At 41.6% G+C, this 21,603-nt stretch overlaps 1 protein-coding gene and 1 long non-coding RNA gene across 2 annotated transcripts in view; one reads left to right on the forward strand and one right to left on the reverse strand.

Annotated features, from left to right (window-relative positions):
- The window catches only part of LOC118921892 (uncharacterized), a 57,902-nt gene that overhangs the window by 29,463 nt on the left and 6,836 nt on the right, over positions 1–21,603 (reverse strand). The window contains exon 2 of the mRNA XM_057492046.1: positions 15,247–15,540. Coding sequence (XP_057348029.1) covers positions 15,247–15,540 — 294 coding nt within the window. The remainder of the gene's footprint in view (positions 1–15,246; positions 15,541–21,603) is intronic.
- On the forward strand, positions 528–2,091 carry LOC130680693 (uncharacterized). Its single transcript, XR_008993748.1, has 3 exons — positions 528–966; positions 1,656–1,787; positions 1,883–2,091. It is a non-coding gene; the product is annotated as an uncharacterized LOC130680693 (long non-coding RNA).

Below are 21,603 nucleotides of genomic sequence, written 5' to 3' on the forward strand. Positions count from 1 at the left end.
TTCAGGGATGCTAGATGGCTGCGGGACGGGTTATTAGGCTGCAGCACACCTGCTCTCAAGGCTCACTCTCCTGGCCTCAGGTTCCGAGACCCAGGACAGAGCCTGGGGCAGCAGGGCAGGGGGCTACTGCTCCTCTCAGATCCTAGTGTTCTGGCCGCACAGTACCGCCCTGCCCCAGACCCCGGCCATACTCCCCATCCCGTAACTTCCCTCAGGCCTCAAGACGCCCCTCCCTCCGGGTCTTTCTGGGGCCCATCGCCAACCATGGCGGGTACCCTGTACCTGTGCCACCACGTTGTTCTTCACACACAGACTAAGGGTATTTTGACAAGTTCCTTTACCTCCAATATTGTTTCATTTTCAAAAAATGTTTGGTGTTGTGAGGTTTAAATGTCCATCAAGAACCTAGGGTCATTCCAGACACAATACAGACACCAGATATGTGGGGTCTCCAACAGGCCCAGCACACCCCAAAGGCGCTCCCCATGTAGGATGAACTGGAGAAGGTGGGGTACATCGCCCAATATGGCCTGTGGAGGCTGACAAGGAGCAAGGAAATGGGCGCTAATCAGGAGAGGTGGGGAAGGAAGTCAGCAGGGGAGGGAAGGAGGGTGGAACGCAACTACAGGCCCAGAAATTCAGGGACACAGTGACGGCCTCTTGGGGGACAGCGGGACACGGGCCTTCCTTCATGGTCCATTATGGAATCTTAGGGCTGGGACTGGCCTGGAGATCAGAGACCTACTCCGCATGGCAGGGGCGAGGCGACTGAAGCACAGCAGGGGATGCAGAGGTGGGGATGGAGCTCAGTCTGGGATCGGGAGACACCGTCTCGTGAACAGTGGGGCCCAGGTTCTCTCCTCTGGCCTGACTTTGCCTTTTTCTTCCCAAGACCTTCCTGTCATTATTGTTGAACACTATTTCGAGTATGTGGAGGAGTCCAAAGAACAGATCAACAGTCTGCATGTAATTTCTCTCTTCTTTTGTGATGCTCTTCCTGAAGGACCTGGTCTCATCAAGGCAGATGAGGTCCTTGGGTCCTCAATGTCTGTAAAATCTCTCCAGCCCTGATCACGGATTTTCTTAGCATTGACCTGGTTTCTGACCCCCAGTCAACAGTGAGACACTAAAATTACAAATGATCCACAGGTATCACATGTAAAAATAGGTCCCTCGATCAGCAGCAATCAACCCAAGGACCAACCCAGTATCAACAGTTTTCAGCCCAGGAGGTAGGCCTACTCCTTGTATGTTAGGCTTGTAGGAAGTCTGACCATAGTGTCTAGGAACCAGCTCAGGACTTTGAATAACCCTTGTAACACTTGGCCCAAAATGGCCGTATTTATAACAGAGCTTCCATGTTGGTCTCCATTCCCAACTTAAGACCAACAAGAGAAAGCCAAATATATACCCCTGACAACAACAGAGGATGCCCGGCACCTGGACCACTCACTGCAGCTTCCCCCCGCCCATGGCCTCCAATCAGGGCAGAGCTGAGGTCTTCCCATTCCCCACAATGACGGTTTCCCACTCCTCTGCCTGATTCTGAGTCTCTGCCACAACCCAAGTGATGGCGGTTGACTTCCTTGCTCCAACAAGCTCTGAATAAATATCCTTTGCTTCTTCTCACTTGGTTGGCCTTTGTTTACTGACAGTTCATCGTGGAGTCCTCCCAAGACCCAGCGTGAGCTGCCCACTGCTGCAGACCCCAGCCCTCAGGCGAGTGTATTCCCACCGAGGCCCCCCGTGCCTTGCAGCCTGCAGCGTTCTGAGGCTGGGATGATGTGGTAAGTTAGCACTGGACAGTCAACTGTGCTCTGTGTGTGAGTTTTCAGGCTATTTTTTCTCAGTTTGCCGTCTGGGTTTTGTTTTTGGTCTCCAGGTGTTTGACCTCCTTGGTGGGATCCGGACATTCTTTCGGCTGTCTTTGGTGTAACAGCTTTGTGTTGTGCTGGGCAAAGGTGTGTCATAATGAGAATCAGAGGGTAGAATAAGGAATGGGCCTTATGAGTCTTGTTTGAGCTGGCCTCTGGGACCAGTGAGTTTGACTGACATCTACCTGGATGAACTTAGCTGAAGGCCACCGATCAAACCATCTGTCCAGGTCTCCTTCCATCTAGATCCTCTATCCTGAGAGAGAATTCTATCTGGTTTTCCAATGGCTGAGGAGATTGTAGGGTCTGTGTTCAGAGGCAGCCAACTGTCATTTTGGGGCCCCAAGACACGAAGTGCATAAATGTTTCATTATTACCAATCATCACCAGCTCTCTTGGGGTTATCTAAACTTAAGTCCTCTCCTCTAGCAGGAAAAATCCCTACTTCTCCCATGTATGCACTGCAGTCCTAATTCTTGTGCCCTCTGTAAATGGCACATTCACCAAGGGTGATTTGGGTCTTCAGTGCCAATTCCAGAGAACACTCGATTTCATTAAAATGTTCATTTTAGAGGTACCTTGGAAAAGTAGAGAAATAAGATTCCACATGTCCAACGAGCAGCACATTTTTTATTGATATGCTGGGGTCTCCAAAAGAAATTGTTTTTCTTTTTCTCCATTGGTTTATTTATTTTTATTTAAAAAATTCGACTTGATTCTCTTATGTGCAAAAAAGAGTATGAATCAAAAATTGTTTCCCTAACATATTGACCACAGCAAATGAACAATCTGACAAACTTAAGCATGGATAAACTAGACTCATTTCCCCAGTGAACCCGCCTCTCTTGTCCTTCAGTTGTGTCCCTCTACCCACTTCTCCTTATTACCTTTATTCTTCTAATGCCCCTCGTTCTGCACCTTCTCCCTCCTCTTCCCCTTGTCCAAGTCCCTTACCTTTTCCCAACAATTCTCCTAAAACATCAAAGTGTCACTTGCCTCCAAGGATCCCTCCCTCGCATCACTAGCAATGCAGGCAAATGTAGAATTTAAACCTTGAAACTGAGCTTAATTAATGGTTATAAATAATTAAAGGTTTCTTTCATTTTAGGAGACATCAACACACCACTCACTCCAAAGGACAGATCAACCAGACAGAAAATAAGTAAGGAGACGGAGGCACTGAACAACACATTAGAACAGATGGACCTAACGGACATCTACAGAACACTCCACCCAAACGCAGCAGGATACACATTCTTCTCAAATGCACATAGAACACTTCCCAGAATAGATCACATACTAGGCCACAAAAAGAGCCTCAGCAAATTCAGACTGATTCAAATTGTACCAACCAACTTCTCAGATCACAAAGGTACGAAATTAGAACTAAATTGTATGAAGAAAACAAAATGGCTCACAAACACACGGAAGCTTAACAAACATGCTCCTAAATAATCAATGGATCAATGACCAAATTAAGACAGAGATCAAGCAATATATGAAAACAACAGCTCAATGCCCCAACTTCTGTGCGACGCAGTGAAGGTAGTTCTAAGAGGAAAGTATATAGCAATTCCAGCCTGTTTAAAGAAGGAAGAACAATACCAAATAAATAGTCTAAATTCACAATTATTGAAACTGAAAAAAGAACAAATGAGGCCCAAATGCAGTAGAAGGAGGGACATTGTCGGGTCCCTCACCTGTCTCTGACCCGCAGATGAGGGAAGAGGCACAATTGTTCGTCGAAGATCTTAAGGACCAGCCAGGGGACTCAAGGCATGACAGCAAAAGAGTGGTGCCGATAAGGCATCTCTCATATTTACTGATGAAATGGTTGTTAACAACAATATTGGGGTTTCCGTGCACAATCATTAATTAAGTCCAACTCTCAACAGTTTCACCTTCTGAAGGATAACGAACAAATCCTCATGGTGAACAAACACAGAAACTCTTTCTGTCTTGGCTACTGTTTCTGTCTTGACTACGAATCATGAACTACAAACAAGCCATCAAGGCAAATGTGCTTAAACATATGATTTTTATACTTTCTATATGAATTCCATATAACTTCCCACAGACATAATAAAGATCAGAGAAGAAATAAATAAAATTGAGAACAATAAAATAGAAAGATTTAATGAAACCAAGAGCTGGTTCTTTGAGAAGATAAACAAAATAGATAAACCCCTAGCCAGACTTATCAAGAAAAAAAGAGAATCTACACACATAAACAGAATCAGAAATGAGAAAGGAAAAATCACTATGGACGCCACTGAAATATAAAGAATTACTACAGAATACTATGAAAATCTATATGCTAACAAGCTGGATAACCTAGAAGAAATTTACAACTTTCTAGAAAAACGCAACCTTCCAGACTGGCCCAGGAAGAAACAGAGAAACTGAACAGACCAATTACCACCAATGAAATTGAATTGGAAATCAAAAAACTACCCAAGAACAAAAGCCCAAGAACAGATGGCTTCACCACTGAATTTTGCCAGAAGACAGCATACTCATTCTCCTTAAAGTTTTCCAAAAAACAGAAGAGAAGGGGATACTTCCAAACTCATTCTACAAAGCCAGCATCACTCTACTACCAAAACCAGGCAAAGACAACAAAAAAAAAGAAAACTACAGACCAATATCCCTGATGAACATAGATGCAAAAATACTCAACAAAATACTAGCAAACCATATTCAAAAATACATCAGGAGGATCAGACACCATGATCAAGTGGGATTCATCTCAGGGATGCAAAGTGAAACCTGGACTGGATCACTGACGGAAGAACCAAGTGGCACTTGGAGGTCTTGGAGTGTTGAGGTTTATTTTACACCGGCGGGCTCAGAGGGAAGTAATCTCCCAAGGTCTGAGCCCTGAGCACAAGCAAGGGGAGCAATTTATATTACTTTGATATGTGGCATTTTGGCATGTGCAGGGCAAAAGAGCCTGGAGGAGGGGAGTAGGAAGCTGGGAGTGCTTTGCCAACTGGAGGAAAAAAGTGGTTTGCTGACCTTCAAGGCTGTGTTGAATATTTTCCTTATCAAATGTAGCAACCACATTGTTTTTCATTTGAAACCTTCATAAGAGTGTATATCAATAATACCTTAATTAAAAAACTGTAATAAAGTAAATGCAAGTTGTTATGCCGGCAGTCATTACAGCACTGGGAATCTGGTACCTGCTGGGTAACTGAATGAATCCACGAGTCACCTACACTGAGGCATTGAGGTGATAGCTGAAATCAGAAAGAAATGAGCTCACCCAGGGGGGAAGGCAGAGAACAGCTTCGGACTGAATTCTGGAGGAGACAACCATGCGCCCTAATGCACAGGTACCTGGATGGTGTTCAACTGGGAAGTGACTGTTCTCATAACCTGCAGCTGAAACAAAAGTTTCCTCCAGGACTTGAATGACTCTTAGATTTTGGTTCTAACTCTTTAAAACTGTTTCTCCCACTTGATTTCAAAGCCTCTTCTTCCCTTTCAAAACATTTCCAAAATGGCAAATTCTACCGCTAAAGAGTCCATTGAAGTTGGGTTGCAAACATTAACTGCTTTTGTCTGCTAAAGATTAATGATGTTTAAACAAAAAAAAAAAGGGCAGTTCCTGTGTGGTAACCTCCAATGAGTTCTACACAAGGGTATAAAGGGCATATAAAAGTGTAGGCAAAGGGTCTGTTTGCGTTTATACAGAAGATCAAAGCCTAATTGGGCTACCCCGAAAATGAACTAAGATACGATATGAAAAAGAACTTCCAACATCTGCACCCTCTGGAAGACTCATGCCAGAAGATGATCATCAAAAAACCCCAACAAAGATCCACGCACTGCTACAGCTGTAGATGCACTCATCCCACCAGTTCCTGGACCTGCCATGGGAATGAGGAAGGAGATATCTAAGCTGGCCTGTGCATACAGTAAAACAACAAAATTGGACTGGATCTATACTGTTGGAACTCAACCAAGAATTTGGAGAAGTGCAAATTGTAGCGCTCCAAAGTCTTACAACTACAAACTATTTATTGTTAAAAGAACATAAGGGATGTGAACATTCCCCAGGAATGGGTTGTTTTAATTTGTCTGATTTCTCTCAGACTGTTCAAGTTCAGTGGGACAATATCCACCATATCATAGATAAGTTTTCACAAATGCCTAAGGTGCCTAACTGGTTCTCTTGGTTTCACTGGAGATGGCTGGTAATTACAGATATGCTTTGGTTATGTAACTATACTCCTATTATGTTAATGTGTGTGCGCAATTTAAGTAGTAGCTTAAAACCTATACATGCTGAAGTTACTCTACAAGAAGATATGTCAAAGAAATAATCAATCTTCCCATGTTTTCTTCCGCCTGCTACTTCTATAGCTTTTCTTCTTCCTTCCTAATTACAACCCTTAAATAGAATTCGTGCCTCATATCAAATTTACCGAGTATCATAATTCTTCCAAGTGGTAAAGATGCCTCAAGACAAATGCTGGGCATAGAAGCTACAGGGCATAAATATGCAAAGAAATAAAAAGCTAACCATTTCAAACAATAAGGCTTCTCTCTCACTTACCAACTTCACATTTCCCTGTATGGCCCCGGAAGATGACTGGTTAGCCAGAGACGGGTAAGATTCCTCAAGGGAGGAGCAACCTAAGACAGGCACAGTCGCAAGGGGGTCATCGGGTGAGAAATTGGGGATCAACAGAGGTGAGGCTTAGAACCTCACCCCCCCGTTCTGAGAGAAATCTTCTGCATACGTGGATGTTTTATTGCCCTTGTCTAGCTTGGATTAACACATAGTCTACAGGCACACACCTGATCATCTACATTTGCTCTCTTACAACACTAAACTATGTTTTCTACCTTTATCTTGTATCTACCTACCACTTCAGCATTTTATTAAAAATAATAATAATAAAGAGAGAAATGTGGTATCCACATATAAATCAAGTATAAAAACCAAATGAGTATTCATATTTGAACTGAGTGTTTATAGTTCATAATGCATGAGCAAAACCAAAAGTTTCTGTGATGACTGCCCTTGTACTGTTCACTATGTAACTTATTCATTATGGTAAGAATTTGTTCTCCATGTAAGAACTTGTTTGTTATGCCTCAGAAGATTGGAGACTGATGAAAATTAGGCTTGGGGTAGATTAATGATTGTGCATTGAGCATTGACTCCCCTATACAGAATTTTATTGTCGTTAACAACCATTTGATCAATAAATATGAGAGATGCCCTCACACACACAAAAAAAGGACAGACTTCCAATGGTAAAATAAATAAGTAACCGGGATGTAATGTATAGCATAAGGAATATAGTCAAGATATTGTAACAGCTTGGTAGGGTGATAGCTGGAACCTAGAATTATGTATATAAATGTTTTATCACTGTGTTGTACACTTGAAACTAATGTAATGTAATACTGTGCGTCAACTACCCTTCAATAAAAAATAATTATCTAAAAAAAAAAAAGATTAATGATGTTTCTGATAAGCACAGTTCTGATTAATTGCTGTTGAAACTCCTGAGCTGAATGTCAAACCTGGGAAATTAACTCTTAAATGGACTTAAGAGACAAAAGGCCATGTATCCTACAACATAATCCAATCTAAGAGACTGCAAAGGAAAACACAAGAGCCAGTATTAAATTCATGATGACATGACTGATCTTTGTTCCATTTGTGGAAAAAAATACAAAAGCTCATAATTCTCTAGGAGACTTTCCTTTGATATTAACCTGCCTGAACTATGAAAAATAGTCTGAAACATAACTTGTGACTGCACTCATTGAACATTTGTCATCCTCCAAAATTTTTCATTTGCAAATATTGATGTTCAGTTATATTAAAAGAACAAAATAAAAAGAAAATCCAGTCCATTAAAAAAAAAAAACTAAAGTAAACGTTAAAAGCCAAATAGCCAAATTCTTCCATCGCTAGCCTAGCTGTGGCCCCAGGTGGCATTACTATAAGACCAGACTGAGATTCTATGCTTGAAAATATTTTTAAGGTATTAATCCTTGTACTAATCAATGGCATAGGTAAGATAATTCATTCTCCAGAACTAACTTTTACTTCTAACAGCAGGATTTTTGAGAAATCAATGTAAATTTATGGGAGTTTATAAACTCAAGAGTATGCAAAGATTTAAAAGTTAAGGCTGTCAGTTCCATGGAGACAAGCATGCCTACCCTGCTCTATTCCACAACCACCCAGTTGTCAATTACATGGAAATTTCAATAGTTATGTGACCTCTGAGCATTATATGTCTTAGCTCTACTAGTGATCCACCCTTTTTTATCATACTCTTCATGGTTCTGCTCCCAAAAGGGCTTGAGGGGACAAAGGACCTCACTCTTCCCTATGTGGGATTCCATTTTAGTGGGCAGTTTCATTACCCCAGACTTAGTATCAGAAGGTGTAAGAAGGAATTGGGGAGTAGGTGGAGCTACCACCATTTAGGGTATGAGTAAACATCTACTGAATATTCTGCCTATTAATAAAAGTTTAATTCAGATGTGTTAAAAAAAAAAATAATAAGGCGGTCAGGCATGGCCTGAAGATTGAGTCAAGTTTGGAAGGTAAAGCTACACACCTCAGGACAACAATTAAGATGAGGAAACAAAGTCAAGCACTATACTTAGGTCAAAATGTTTGTATAACCAGGCTGAAGAAACAATTAACAAAACTTTGCTACACATGTCCTAGTTAGGTTAAGAAAGAAGCCCAAGTCTGAGATCCTCAGATGAAGGGAAGTGGGCGTGCCTGGCAGACTTGGTGTGGAGTAAGGAAACAGGTAAGAAACTGCTAACATCCCTTCCTCAGGCACCTTAGGGTTGAAACATTTCCTGTGCACTCCACAGAAAACCAGAAGACCAGGATTATCCCCACCATGGCTCTCTCCCCTCATTTGAGTAGATCATGAAGGAAAATGCCTTCAAAAGATCAAAATAAAACTATCTTACAGAACTTAGCCTTTATCCAATTCACAATTTTTCTTCTTTGCTTTGTGGAATATGGCAATGGCCTGTGAAACTTGAGACTAAACAGAGATGACATTATAACACATTTCAAAGGCAGCAATATTAAGTCAATGAGAGTTTGCAAACTTATTTATATATCTTTCTAGATGGCATTATTTAGACATCTCAATAGAATTCTCACAGAATGGACATCTCAAAGACTAAATGCAGCTAAACTGTGAAGAAAAATCTTTTCTTTAGTGAGGAACTCTATATCTAGAACCTATCTGCATCTAACAATGTGGAGAAAAGTAAATTGCTTTTACATTTCACTTAGCAATTTACAGAGCATTTTCACACTATCTCATTGAATCCTTGAAACAACCCTGTAAAGAAGGACAGGAATAACCATTGTATAAAATACAACACTGGGACTAAGACAAGACTAGGTCACAAATAATCAGAGGTGAAAATCACCCTCAAACTAAAGATTTCCTGATTGTAAGAAACCAGAACACAATTACATCCTCGTATCTTAAGATCTCAAAAGAGTATTTCAGTGGCATTGACAGAACTGAATACTTTCTGAGTGATCATATATTTAATGTAATTCACAATGTAATTCAATATAACTCACAATTCCCATGTAAAAAACAACTGGGGCACGCTTTTGCTTTAATGGACTTAAAAAAAAAATCCTTCAGTGGGTCTTCACAGCCAATATTGGAATTCCAAAACAGAGATCATCAAGTGTTCCTACCAGATAAGGGTGAACCCTACACACGAAGAAATGAGATTTTCTATTAGGTCTCTATTAGGCCAATGTATATTCATTGGTATAACACCTTAAAAACATTTTCAAACCTAGTCTTATCACAGCAATGAGTGAGTCTGTAACCCTAATGAGACCTATTAATAAAATCTGGGAGGTAACAATTCATTTTGAGTATGGTGGGGACTAAATGTAGACTTTCTGTATAAAATTTAGTTTGGAGACCTGGCGCCCATAGACACTAGGTTAAAATTCCCAAAGAGGAGCACTCTGCCTCTAGCTCTTTAAGTGAGGATTGGAAAACTTGCAACAGAAACTCAAAAGCTGCAAACGTTCCTTCATTTATACATAGAACAAATGAAACCAATATTTTCCTTTAACTTCTAAGAATGAACCATTAAACTGCAGGAAATGTAGAATTAAAAAAAATAAATTTCTACTTATGGTTCTACTGCCAGAGACAGCAGTCACATAAAGTTTCAGATGCCAAATATAACCAACTAAAACACTTAGATACGCTCTTAAGACATTCCTTGATTTTTCATGGCTTCATGAAACAGAGAAGAATGTTGAAATAAAATACAATTATATACAACTACTTAACACCTCGATTCAGTGGCATGTCACCTCTAAAATGATCACATAGAAATCTACTTTGAAAAATGCATGAACATGAGGCCTTTTAATTCAAAGAACCACTTGATAAATTACAGGCTGATACAGTTACAAACTCTCCAGCTACTCCCTCCCTCCAAAGGCTTTATGAGAAGCACCGAGGAAAATCATTTCAATACAGATTTATGGTCTTAGCTTTGGCTAATTTTAGTTTGAAAATTAGCCAAACCATTATTTCACCTACAGACAAAACATTAAAAATATTAAAAAAGGAGCAAAATCAGGTAAGTCAGAAAGACAAATACATGATTTCACTTAATATGTGGAATCTAAAAAACAAACAGAAAGAAACTTATAAACACAAGGAACAGACTGGTGGCTGCAACAGGGGATTCACGTGGGACAATGGGCAAAATAAGGAGAAGAGGATAAAAACGTACAAACTTCCAATTATAAAATAGTCACAGGGATGAAAGTATAGCATAGGGAATATAATCAATAATGTAGTTGCCATCTTTGTATGATGACAGATGGTAACGACACTTACGGTGAGCATTTAGTCATGTATATAATTGTTAAGTTACTACATTGTACACCTAAGCCAATGTAAATAATCAACTACATTTCAATTTAAATAGTTTTAAAATATTAAAAATGTGCAAATGTAAAGTCTACAATGCTAGACACACATTTTCAACTAAACAATTTCTCTGAAAAACTTAAAAGCTGCGATGACCACAAGATGCAATCAAGATATGATCTCAACAGATACGATGATACACAACAGAAATCCCAAAAGTACAAGTGACTTCCATCTGTTCTGGAGATCTGCATTATTTTTCACTATTTGCAAATACCAGACAGGATAATGTCCATTATCACAATTATATATCACCTCTATATAATGCAGTCCTTAGAGCAGATCTTAAAATAGGCAGCCCAGAGGGAAGAATTCTCATTCACTTATTCAGTAAATATTTACTAACTACCTATTATATACCAGACACTGGACAGAATGCCAAAATAGAAAGACACCACTGTGTAACCTTTAGTTTGTTTACTGTCTGTCATCTCAGGGACACACAAAAGATGAGACCATGAAGAGCCATACCAAGAAATTGAGATTTTATTCTAGGTGGCTCCAGGCCACGAGGCGTCTTAAGGAGAGGACTAACATGATCTGAGTTAAGTTGTTGGAAGGCCACTCAGGAGAATAGCCATTAGGTAAAGAAGGGAGGGAACCCAGTGAGGAGGCCACCAGGGAACTCAAGCAAAACAAGTGCTAGCCTAGTGACTGCAGAAGTGGAAGTAGACAAATTCAGTGTCAGAGTCTTGGTGTCAAACATTCTTGACTTTGAACCTTTTTACCATTTACATCCTTGGACAAATTCTTACAACTCTTTGAGCCTCAGTCTCCTTACTTAGCAATGCTTGTAAAGCCCTAGCACACATAAAACACACAATACATTATTATCTTACTACTTTAGTAACAAAATCCATCTGAAGGAGGTCACATGGACTGACTTCCTTTTCCCCCTATACCAACATTAACCCTAAGTAATTTTTAAATTTTTACTTAAGCATAGTGGACATCCAATACTAACGTAAGTAATCTTTACCAAGATTCAATTGCAGTCAAATACAGGTACTGCATTAAGCCCACCAAGAGGCAAATTCTTATTTCTCACAGAACTTACACTAAAACAACTGCTCATAAATATACATTGAGGAAGGTGTTTTTGTCAAATTAATGAAAGTCTAGTCTGCACCTTCAGTTTGTGTTCTCACATATATACTTTTATTCCTCAGTATTTATGAGTAAAAAGGATATAAGCAGAATTTTGTAGTTAAATCGTGATCAATTACTATCAATTATTTTAATTTCTACTGTCAACAGCTTTTATTTAAAACTTTATTAAGGGATGACATTCCTCACTGTTATAGCACTGAGACACCAGGAAACTAAGTTACCAAAAACCTCTTTTTGTAAGTATATGGATTATCCCAAAGTGGGAGCTTGGATGCTAAGAGTACTACTTGGCGACCCCATGTGGGTGGCTTGTACCCCCCATTCGGCAGGTCATAACTTACAAAGCCCTAATTCAATACACCAGTGCCAGCTTCTTAATGCAGAAAGCATGCACAACAAACCAGAGAACAGCATCAATTTATGTGTAGGGACTTTTTTTTAACTTTTTATTATAAAAATTATAAAAATTTTAAGTATGTAAAAAGTATACACAATAGAGTAATAAGCCTCCATGCACTCGTCACTGAGCTTCAACAATTATCAACTCACAACCAATCTTGTTTTATAATTTACATGTCTTATTATATGAAAACCCCATAGGACCCTATGTTCGTGTACTTCTTCTACATTCTTCACCAACTCCATTGTCAGATAAATCCATACTGCTACACTAGACTCTACAAGGCCAGTTTTTCTTAAAGCCACACAAAAGTGCAAGTTTAATTTTAAAAAACAATCAACTCCATTGCTCAAACCAAGGGAACAATAACAAAGAAAATGCAAAATGAATAGATCATCCAAACTCAGTTTGCAGGTACTTTTGGAATTGCATCTACCTTTTCCATATTCTTATTTCAGTGATAATGAATAAAATGATGGGAGAATTCATGTCAAACAAAATAAAGCTTCACAGATGAGGTGTTTTGAGCAAATCACTTGGCCCCCTTAGCTGTTTCCTCCTCTATAAAATAGAGAAAGATCACCTACCTCAGAGACTTGTGAGAATTAAATGAGTGTTTATTAAATGCCCCATGGACAGTTTTTTATGCTACTACAGAGTTGACTCAGGAAGAACTAGAAAGCTGTTGGGTTTCCCAATTCTCTCCCTTCATACACCAACTCTGTCTCATGCTAAAGGCAAGGGGCTAAGCATTCTGATTTCAAGAAGCTTGTTTGCCTGTAAGGCAAATAAAGGGAGCTGAGATTGAAGGTGTGTTTTTAGTAGGATAAATCTTATAAACTGTCAAACTTCACAGAATTATTTCCCCTTAACTAGTAGAGCCACCCAACATCACACAGAGGTAGTATGTGGCCAACCTACCTAGTAAAACACTCTGATATCCCCTCATTTCTTGGCCACTGTATTTACTCTTTCAGCCACCCACAGCCTCCACACAGCACAGTAAAAACAGCAGGGCAGCCATCAGGATTCTTAGCTGAGCCACAGTGTTAAAAAGCTCAAGAGGAGTTAGTTACCACAAGGCAACCAGCTTTACCTTCATTTCTGTGTCCCTAAGGAAGCTGGGACTGTGATTGTGTTCCATATCACCTGCTTTGGAAAGGCAGCTCACTTGTTACTCAAAACTATCAAATTAATTTAAAGGTCTTAGAAAGAAAACATATGCAGTCACAACTGTTCAAGATGTTAACTCTTCCTTTAGTGTTTTCTTTTAGTCTCTCACTTTACCTTCTTATTGAGACTGAATATACATCACTGATGTGCCCTTTTGAATTATCATCCGCAATCACCGATCCTCTTTCCCTTCGTGAAGATGCACAGGTTGTTGACTAGAATAACACCAACCACAACAAATCATCCACTTAAAGTCTTCTACCTAAAACCAGTCTTTATTTTCAGATATTACCCATTTTTGCTGTTTCCCTAATCATAATATAGTAAAATACAGCACGGAACAGTTTACCATGTGCTTTGGAAACCGACTCACTTAATTCTTAACACCCTATGAAAATGATTAATTCCCCTACTTTATGAGTAAGGAAAAAGTTAAGAACTTACTATCTTGTCTAGGTATAAAGCAAGTTAGTGCAGAATCGGACCTCTAAGTCTTCCACACCTCCACTAACACCATTCTTTTTCCACGCTACAAGGCTCTCTTTTCTAAGAGGCGGAGGCCTACAGTTCTCACCTAAACCACATTTGCTTCAAAGAGTAAACCATCTTCAAAAAATCTCTCTAGATTGCAACCAGATTTCCCAACCCTACACCTACAAATCATCCCATTTCTTGCTTCCTCACCCTTCAGCAATTCCTCCCTCCCCACAGTCCAATGTCCACTCTTCACAGATACTGTCATCATTCCCTCAATCCCTCCTGCAAATATTCCACTTCTTCAGACTGAAGGGAGGCCTCTCATCCCCCTTCCTCAAATCTTGGCACTCCCTTCCCAGGATAGGTATGTTCTCACTGCATAAACTACACAGGAGACTTCTCAGTCCTTAACAAACTATTTAATAACTTTAAAAGCCCCATAAAGATGGACATAACTTGCAGATCCTCCCACCTCCACACCTGACCCAGGGGCACCAGGCCACTTCAAATTCGGAAGAACAGAGTACCAACCCTTACAAAGATTCTGCCCCGGCCCCACTGTCACCAGCGACTTCTTTCCCATAATTTGGTTATACAAACTTACAAACTCTTCGCAAGGGACTCCCTTCCAGGGTTCCCAAGACTCTCCTTCCTCGGTTTTCCTTCCGCCACACCTGGGCCTCTGCCCACCTTGCCAACTCTCCCCCACTGCCCATCGCAGTGCTGAGCAGCAGCTGAGGCAGCTCCTCCTCTCCCTCAACTTCCAAGTTCGGCCTCTTATCACCTGTTCTCACCAGTGGCCCACCTTTGCCCGGCCCGCCTCTCCAGACACCCTTGCAATTCGTCCCGCCCAGAAGCCAGCACCTCGAGGCGGTTCCGGGGTGCCTGTGGGATTGAACTCCCCATCCGTGGGCTTTCCAGCCCCGGGTCCTGCTCCCCTTCTCCACGCCCCGCCCCGCCCACGGCCAGATGACATCCGCCGAGGCCGCCGCCTCCTCCACCTCCATCCCCCTTCTCGGACGCCAGGCCCGCGGCCGCTCACCTCCTTCCCTGAGCGCCAACCACCCCCGCTGGTAGAGACGAGGGGGGCGTGCACCCCCGTCCGCTCCCCAGCCCCCCGACGCGCACCTGTTCCTCCTCCTCCTCTTCCCCACCTCCGGCCGCGCGGGAGCCCCGACCCCCACCCCCGCCGCGCCCCAGCTGCCCCAAGCCCCGCACTCACCACGAGTAGGTCTGCTCCGCCATGGCGCTGACTCTCCTGGGCTCCGCTGCAGGCTCCGGCCGGACCCGGCGGCCGCGGGGAACGAACGGGCGGCGGGCTTGCTCCGACCGGGGGCGGAAGACGCGGCCGCGGCCCGGCGCTCGCGCGCTTGCTGGCCCGGCGGACTGGCCGGGGACGCGGCTGGCGGGGAGAGGCCGGGCTCCGAGGCGGCCCCGCTCCCTGGGCCGCGGGGCGGGGCGGGCTCCGCTCTAGGCCTCCCTCACCGGCGGCGGCGGCGGCGGCTCCGCTGCGGCTCTAAACCCAACATGGCGGCGGCGGCGACGCTGAGAACAAGGGGGCCCCCGCTCACTGCGCGCTGGGCCGCGGGAGGACCGCGCTCGGGCGGCGGCGACGGCCTGGGGACATGGCCGGGGGGCGGAGGGGGGCGCTAGGCGGTGAGGCGAGGCTGCTCGGCTCACACTCGCCAGAAGGGAAGAGAGGCGAGGGCGGGCGCGGGCCTTGGCCCCGCGCGGGTCACGTGTCAAAACACGCTCACTTGTCGCCCGCCGCCCCCTTTGCGCAGGACACCCGGGCGGAGACGGTTTTTTTTTTTTTATCATCAGTTTTTTATTACGGTTTTACTTACGTACACTCTTATGAAGGTTTCACTTGAAAAAACAATGTGGTTACTACATTCACCCATATTATCAAGTTCCCACCCATACCCCAATGCAGTCACTGTCCATCTTCTGTGTTACACTGTCTTCCCTGTGACCCCCCCACACCATGTGTACTAAACATAATACCCCACAATCCGCTTCTCCCTCCCACACCCTTCGCCTTGTAACCACTATCCCTTTTTGGAGTCTCTGAGTCCGCTGCTGTTTTGTTCCTTCAGTTTTGCCTCGTTGTTATATACCACAAATGAGGGAAATCATTTGACACTTGTCTTTCTCCACCTGGCTTATTTCACTGAGCATAATACCCTCTAGCTCCATCCATGTTGTTACAAATAGTAGGATTTGTTTGTTTCTTACGGCTGAATAGTATTCCATTATGTATATGTACCACCTCTTCTTTATCCATTCATCTACTGATGGACACTTAGGTTGCTTCCATATCTTGGCTATTTTATTGTAAATAGTGGTGCGATTAACATAGGGGTGCATATGTCTTTTTGAATCTGAGAACTTGCGTTCTTTGGGTAAATTCCTAGGAGTGGGCTTCACAGGTCAAATGGTATTTCTATTTTTAGTTTTTTGAGGAACCTCCATATTGCTTTCCACAATGGTTCAACTAGCTTACATTACCACCGGTAGTGTTAGGGTTCCCCTTTGTCCACATCCTCGCCAGCATATATTGTTCTTAGTCTTTTCAATGCTGGCCATCCTTACTGGTGTGAGGTGATATCTCATTGTGGTTTTAATTTGCATTTCCCTGATGTTTAGTGATGTGGAGCATTTTTTCATGTGTTGGCCATCTGAACTTCTTTGGAGAACTGTCTCTCCATATCCTCTGCCCATTTGTTAATTGGGTTATTTTAAGCTTACTGGGTTTTAAGGCGTGTAAGTTCTTGACGTATTTTGTATGTTGACACCCTGTCGGATATGTCATTTACAAATATATTCTCCCCTACTGTAGGATGCCTTTTTTGTTCTGTTGATGGTGTCCTTTGCCATACAGAAACTTTTTAGTTTGATGTAGTCCCATGAGTTCATTTTTGCTTTTGTTTCCCTCGCTGGACGGGATGCGTTCAGGAAGAAGTTGCTCATGCTTATATTCAGGAGATTTTTGCCTATGTTGTCTTCTAAGAGTTTTATGTTTTCATGACTTACATTCAGGTCTTTGATCCATTTCACGTTTATTTCTTTGTATGGGGTTAGGCAATAATCCAGTTTCATCCCCTTGCATGTAGCTGTCCAGTTTTGCCAACACCAGTTGTTAAAGAGACTGTCATTTCCCTATTGTATATCCATGGCTCCTTTATCGTATTTTAATTGACCATATATGCTTGGGTTTATATCTGGGCTCCCTAGTCTGTTCCATTGGTCTATGGGTCTGTTCTTGTGCCAGTACCACATTGCTTGATCAGTGTGGCTTTGTAGTAGAGCTTGAAGTCAGGGAGCATAATTCCTCCCTGCTTTATTCTTCCTTCTCAGGATTGCTTTGGCTATTTGGGGTCTTTTGTGGTTGCATATGAATTTCAGAACCATTTGCTCTAGTTCATTGAAGAATTCTGTTGGTATTTTGATAGGGATTGCATTGAATCTGTAGATTGCCATAGGCAGGATGGACATTTTGACAATATTAATTCTTCCTATCCACAAGCACAGGATGTGTTTCCATTTATTGGTATCTTCTTTAATTTCTCTCTTGAGTGTCTTGTAGTTTTCAGAGTACAGGCCATTCACTTCCTTGGTTAGGTTTATTCCTAGATATTTGATTCTTTTTGATGCAACTGTGAATGGAATTGTTTTCATGATTTCTCTTTCTGCTAGTTCATCGTTGGAATGCAACAGATTTCTGTGTATCAATTTTGTATCCCACAACTTTCCTGAATTCAGATACTAGATCTCGTAGTTTTGGAGTGGATTCTTAAGGTTTTTTTATATACAATATCATGTCATCTGCAAACAGGGACAGTTTGACTTCTTCCTTACCAATCTGGATGCCTTTTATTTCTTTGTTTTGTCTGATTGCCGTGGCTAGGACCTCCAGAACTATATTGAATAAAAATGGGGAGAGTGGGCATCCTTGTCTTGTTCCCAATCTTAGGGGAAAAGCTTTCAGCTTCTCGCTGTTAAGTATGATGCTGGCTGTGGGTTTGTCATATATGGTCTTTATTATGTTGAGGGACTAGCCCTTTATACCCATTTGGCTGAGAGTTTTTAACATGAATGGATGTTGACTTTTGTTGAATGCTTTCTCAGCATCTATGGTCATGATCATGTGGTTTTTGTCCTTTTTGTTGATGTGGTTGATGATGTTGATGAATTTGTGAATGTTGTACCATCCTTGCATCCCTGGGATGAATCCCACTTGATCATGATGGATGATCCTTTTGATGTATTTTTAAAATTCAGTTTGTTAATATTTTGTTGAGTATTTTTGCATCTATGTTCATCAGGATACTGGACTGTAATTTTTTTGTGTGGCGTCTTTGCCTGGTTTTGGTATTATAGCGATCTTGGCCTCGTAGCATGAGTTTGGGAGTGTTCCCTCCTCTTGTACTTTTTGGGAAACTTTAAGGAGGATGGGTACTAGGTCTTCACTAAATGTTTGATGAAATTCAGCAGTGAAACCACCTGGCTCCAGGATTTTGTTCTTAGGTAGTTTTTTGATCACCAATTCAATTTCCTTGCTGGTAATTGGTCTATTCAAATTTCTGTTTCTTCCTGGGTCAGCCTTGGAAGGTTGTACTTTTCGAGAAAGTTGTCCATTTGTTCTAGGTTATCCAGTTTATTACCATACAGTTTTTCATAGTATTCTCTAATAAGTCTTTGTATTTCTGCGGTGTCTGTAGTGATTTTTCCTTTCTCGTTTCTGATTCTGTTTATGTGTGTAGACTGTCTTTTTTTCTTGATAAGTTTGGCTAGGCATTTATCTGTTTTGTTTCTTTTCTCGAAGAACCAGCTCCTCCTTTCATTGATTCTTTCTGTTGTTTTATTCTTCTTAATTTTATTTATTTCTTCTCTAATGTTTCTTATGTCCCTCCTTCTACTGACTTTGGGCCACATTTCTTCTTCCTTTTCTAGTTTCATTCATTGTGAGTTTAGACTGTTCATTTGGGATTTTTCTTCTTTCCTCAGGTAGGTGTGTATTGCAATATACTTCCCTCTTAGAACGGCCTTCGCTGCATCCCACAGATTTTTGCGGTGTTGAATTATTGTTGCCATTTGTCTCCATATTTTGCTTGATCTCCGTTTTTATTTGGTCATTGATCCATTGATTATTTAGGACCATGTTCCATCCCTTTACTTTACTTTCAGGACCATGTTATTTAGCCTCCATGTGTTTATGGGCTTTTTTGTTTTCTTTGTGTAATTTATTTCTAGTTTCATACCTTTGTGGTCTGAGAAGCTGGTTGGTACAATTTCAATCTTTTTGAATTTACTGAGGCTCTTTTTGTGGCCTAGTATATGATCTATTCTTTAAAATGTTCCATGTTCACTTGAGAAGAATGTGTATCCTGTTGCTTTTGGATGAAGTATTCTGTAGATGTCCGTTAGGTCCATCTGTTCTAATACATTGTCCAGTGCCTTGGTCTCTTTATTTATTTTCTGTCTGGTTGATCTGTCCTTTGGAGTGAGTGTTGTGATGAAGTCTCCTAAAATGAATGCATTGCATTCTATTTCCCCCTTTAATTCTGTTAGTATTTGTTTCATATATGTAGGTGATCCTGTGCTGGGTGCATAGATATTTGTAATAGTTATATCCTCTTGTTTGACTGGCCCCTTTATCACTATGTAATGTCCTTCTTTGTCTCTTGTGACTTTGTTTGTTTTGAGGTCTAATTTGTCTCATACAAGTACTGTAACTACTGCTTTTCGCTCTCTATTAGTTGCATGACATATCTTTTTCCATCCCTTTACTTTCAGTCTGTGTATGTCCTTGGGTTTGAAGTGAGTCTCTTGTAGGCAGCATATAGACAGGTCTTGTTTTTTATACATTCAGATGTATTTTGATTGGTGCATTCAGACCATTTACATTTAGGGTAATTATCAATAGGTATGTACTTATTGCCATTGCAGGCTTTAGATTCGTGGTTACCAAAGGTTCAAGGTAATTCCCTTACTATCTAACAGTCTAATTTAACTCACTTCATATGCTATTACAAGCACACCCTAAAGGTTCTTTTTTTCCCTCCTTTTTCTTCCTTCTCCATTCTTTATATGTTCGGTATCATATTCAGTACTCTTTGTCTATCCCTTGATTGACATTGGGGGTAGTTGATTTGATTTTCATCTGCTTAGTAATGAATTATTCTACTTTGCTGTGGTTTTATTTCCCCTGGTGACATCTATTTAGCCTTAGAAATACTTCCATCTATAGCAGTCCCTCCAAAATGCACTGTACAGGTGGTTTGTGGGACATAAATTCTCTCAGCTTTTGCTTCTCTGAAAATTGTTTAATCCCTCCTTCAAATTTAAATGATAACCTTACCGGGTAGAGTATTCTTGGGTTGAGGCTCTTCTGCTTCATTGCATTAAATATATCAAGCCACTCCCTTCTGGCCTGTAAGGTTTCTGTTGAGAAGTCTGATGATAGCCTGATGGGTTTTCCTTTGTATGTGATCTTTTATCTCTCTAGCTGCTTTAAAAAGTCTGTCTTTATCCTTGATCTCTGTCATTTTAATTATTATATGTCTTGCTGTTGTCTTCCTTGGGTCCCTTGTTTTGGGAGATCTGTGCACCTGCATGGCTTGAGAGACTATCTCCTTCCCCAGGTTGGGGAAGATTTCAGCAATTACCTACTCAATAACACTTTCTATCCCTTTTTTTGATCTCTTCTTCTTCTGGTACCCCTATAATATGAATATTGTTCCATCTGGATTGGTCACACAGTTCTCTCAATATTCTTTCATTCTTAGAGATCATTTTTTTCTCTCTGTGCCTCAGCTTCTTTGTATTCCTCTTCTGTAATTTCTATTCCATTGCAGTCTCTTCTACTACATCTAATCTGCTTTTAAATCCCTCCATTGTATGTTTCATTTCAGATATGGAATTTCTTAATGATTGAATCTCCATCTTAAATTTGTCCCTAAGTTCTTGTATATTTTTCTGTACTCCATGAACATGTTTATGATTTTTGTTTTGAACTCTCTTTCAGGAAGTTTGGTGAGTTCAGTTTCATTTGGCCCTTTTTCTGGGGTTTGTGAGATTTTGGTCTGAATCTTGTTCCTTTAACATTTCGTAATATTCTATGTGGTGCCCTCTAGTGCTCAGAAGTTCTAGTCTCTGGAGCTGCTCAGCCCCTAGAGTGAGGTTTTGGGTCATACGGGAGCGGTGCTGGTGTGTGGGGGAGGAAAGATCTGTTTCCTGATTCCCATTTGCGGTGCCTGTCTCCAGTGTCAGATCCAGTGGGCCAAGCACACAGCTGTAAGCCTCTGTGCTTTGCATCTCTAACTTGTCGGTGGGCCCTACCTCTGGCTGGCCTGACACCTGCATAGTGAATGCCAGATTGCCATCAGGTGCCATTACACCAGGAGGAAGGTGAAGCAGGCTGCGTGTCACAGTGAGTGAGCTTCAGAGCTGAGTAGGGAGCCAGGGGGATGGGGTGCCTGAAGCTCCTCAATGTTCCCGCTGGGCAGAGTGCACCAGACAATGCTATCCACCTATCCCTTCTCCCACGTAGCAAGGTCCATGCAAACCCTGTCCC

This window comes from Manis pentadactyla, chromosome 14, assembly GCF_030020395.1.
Source record: "Manis pentadactyla isolate mManPen7 chromosome 14, mManPen7.hap1, whole genome shotgun sequence".
NCBI classification, from domain to species: Eukaryota; Metazoa; Chordata; class Mammalia; order Pholidota; family Manidae; genus Manis; species Manis pentadactyla.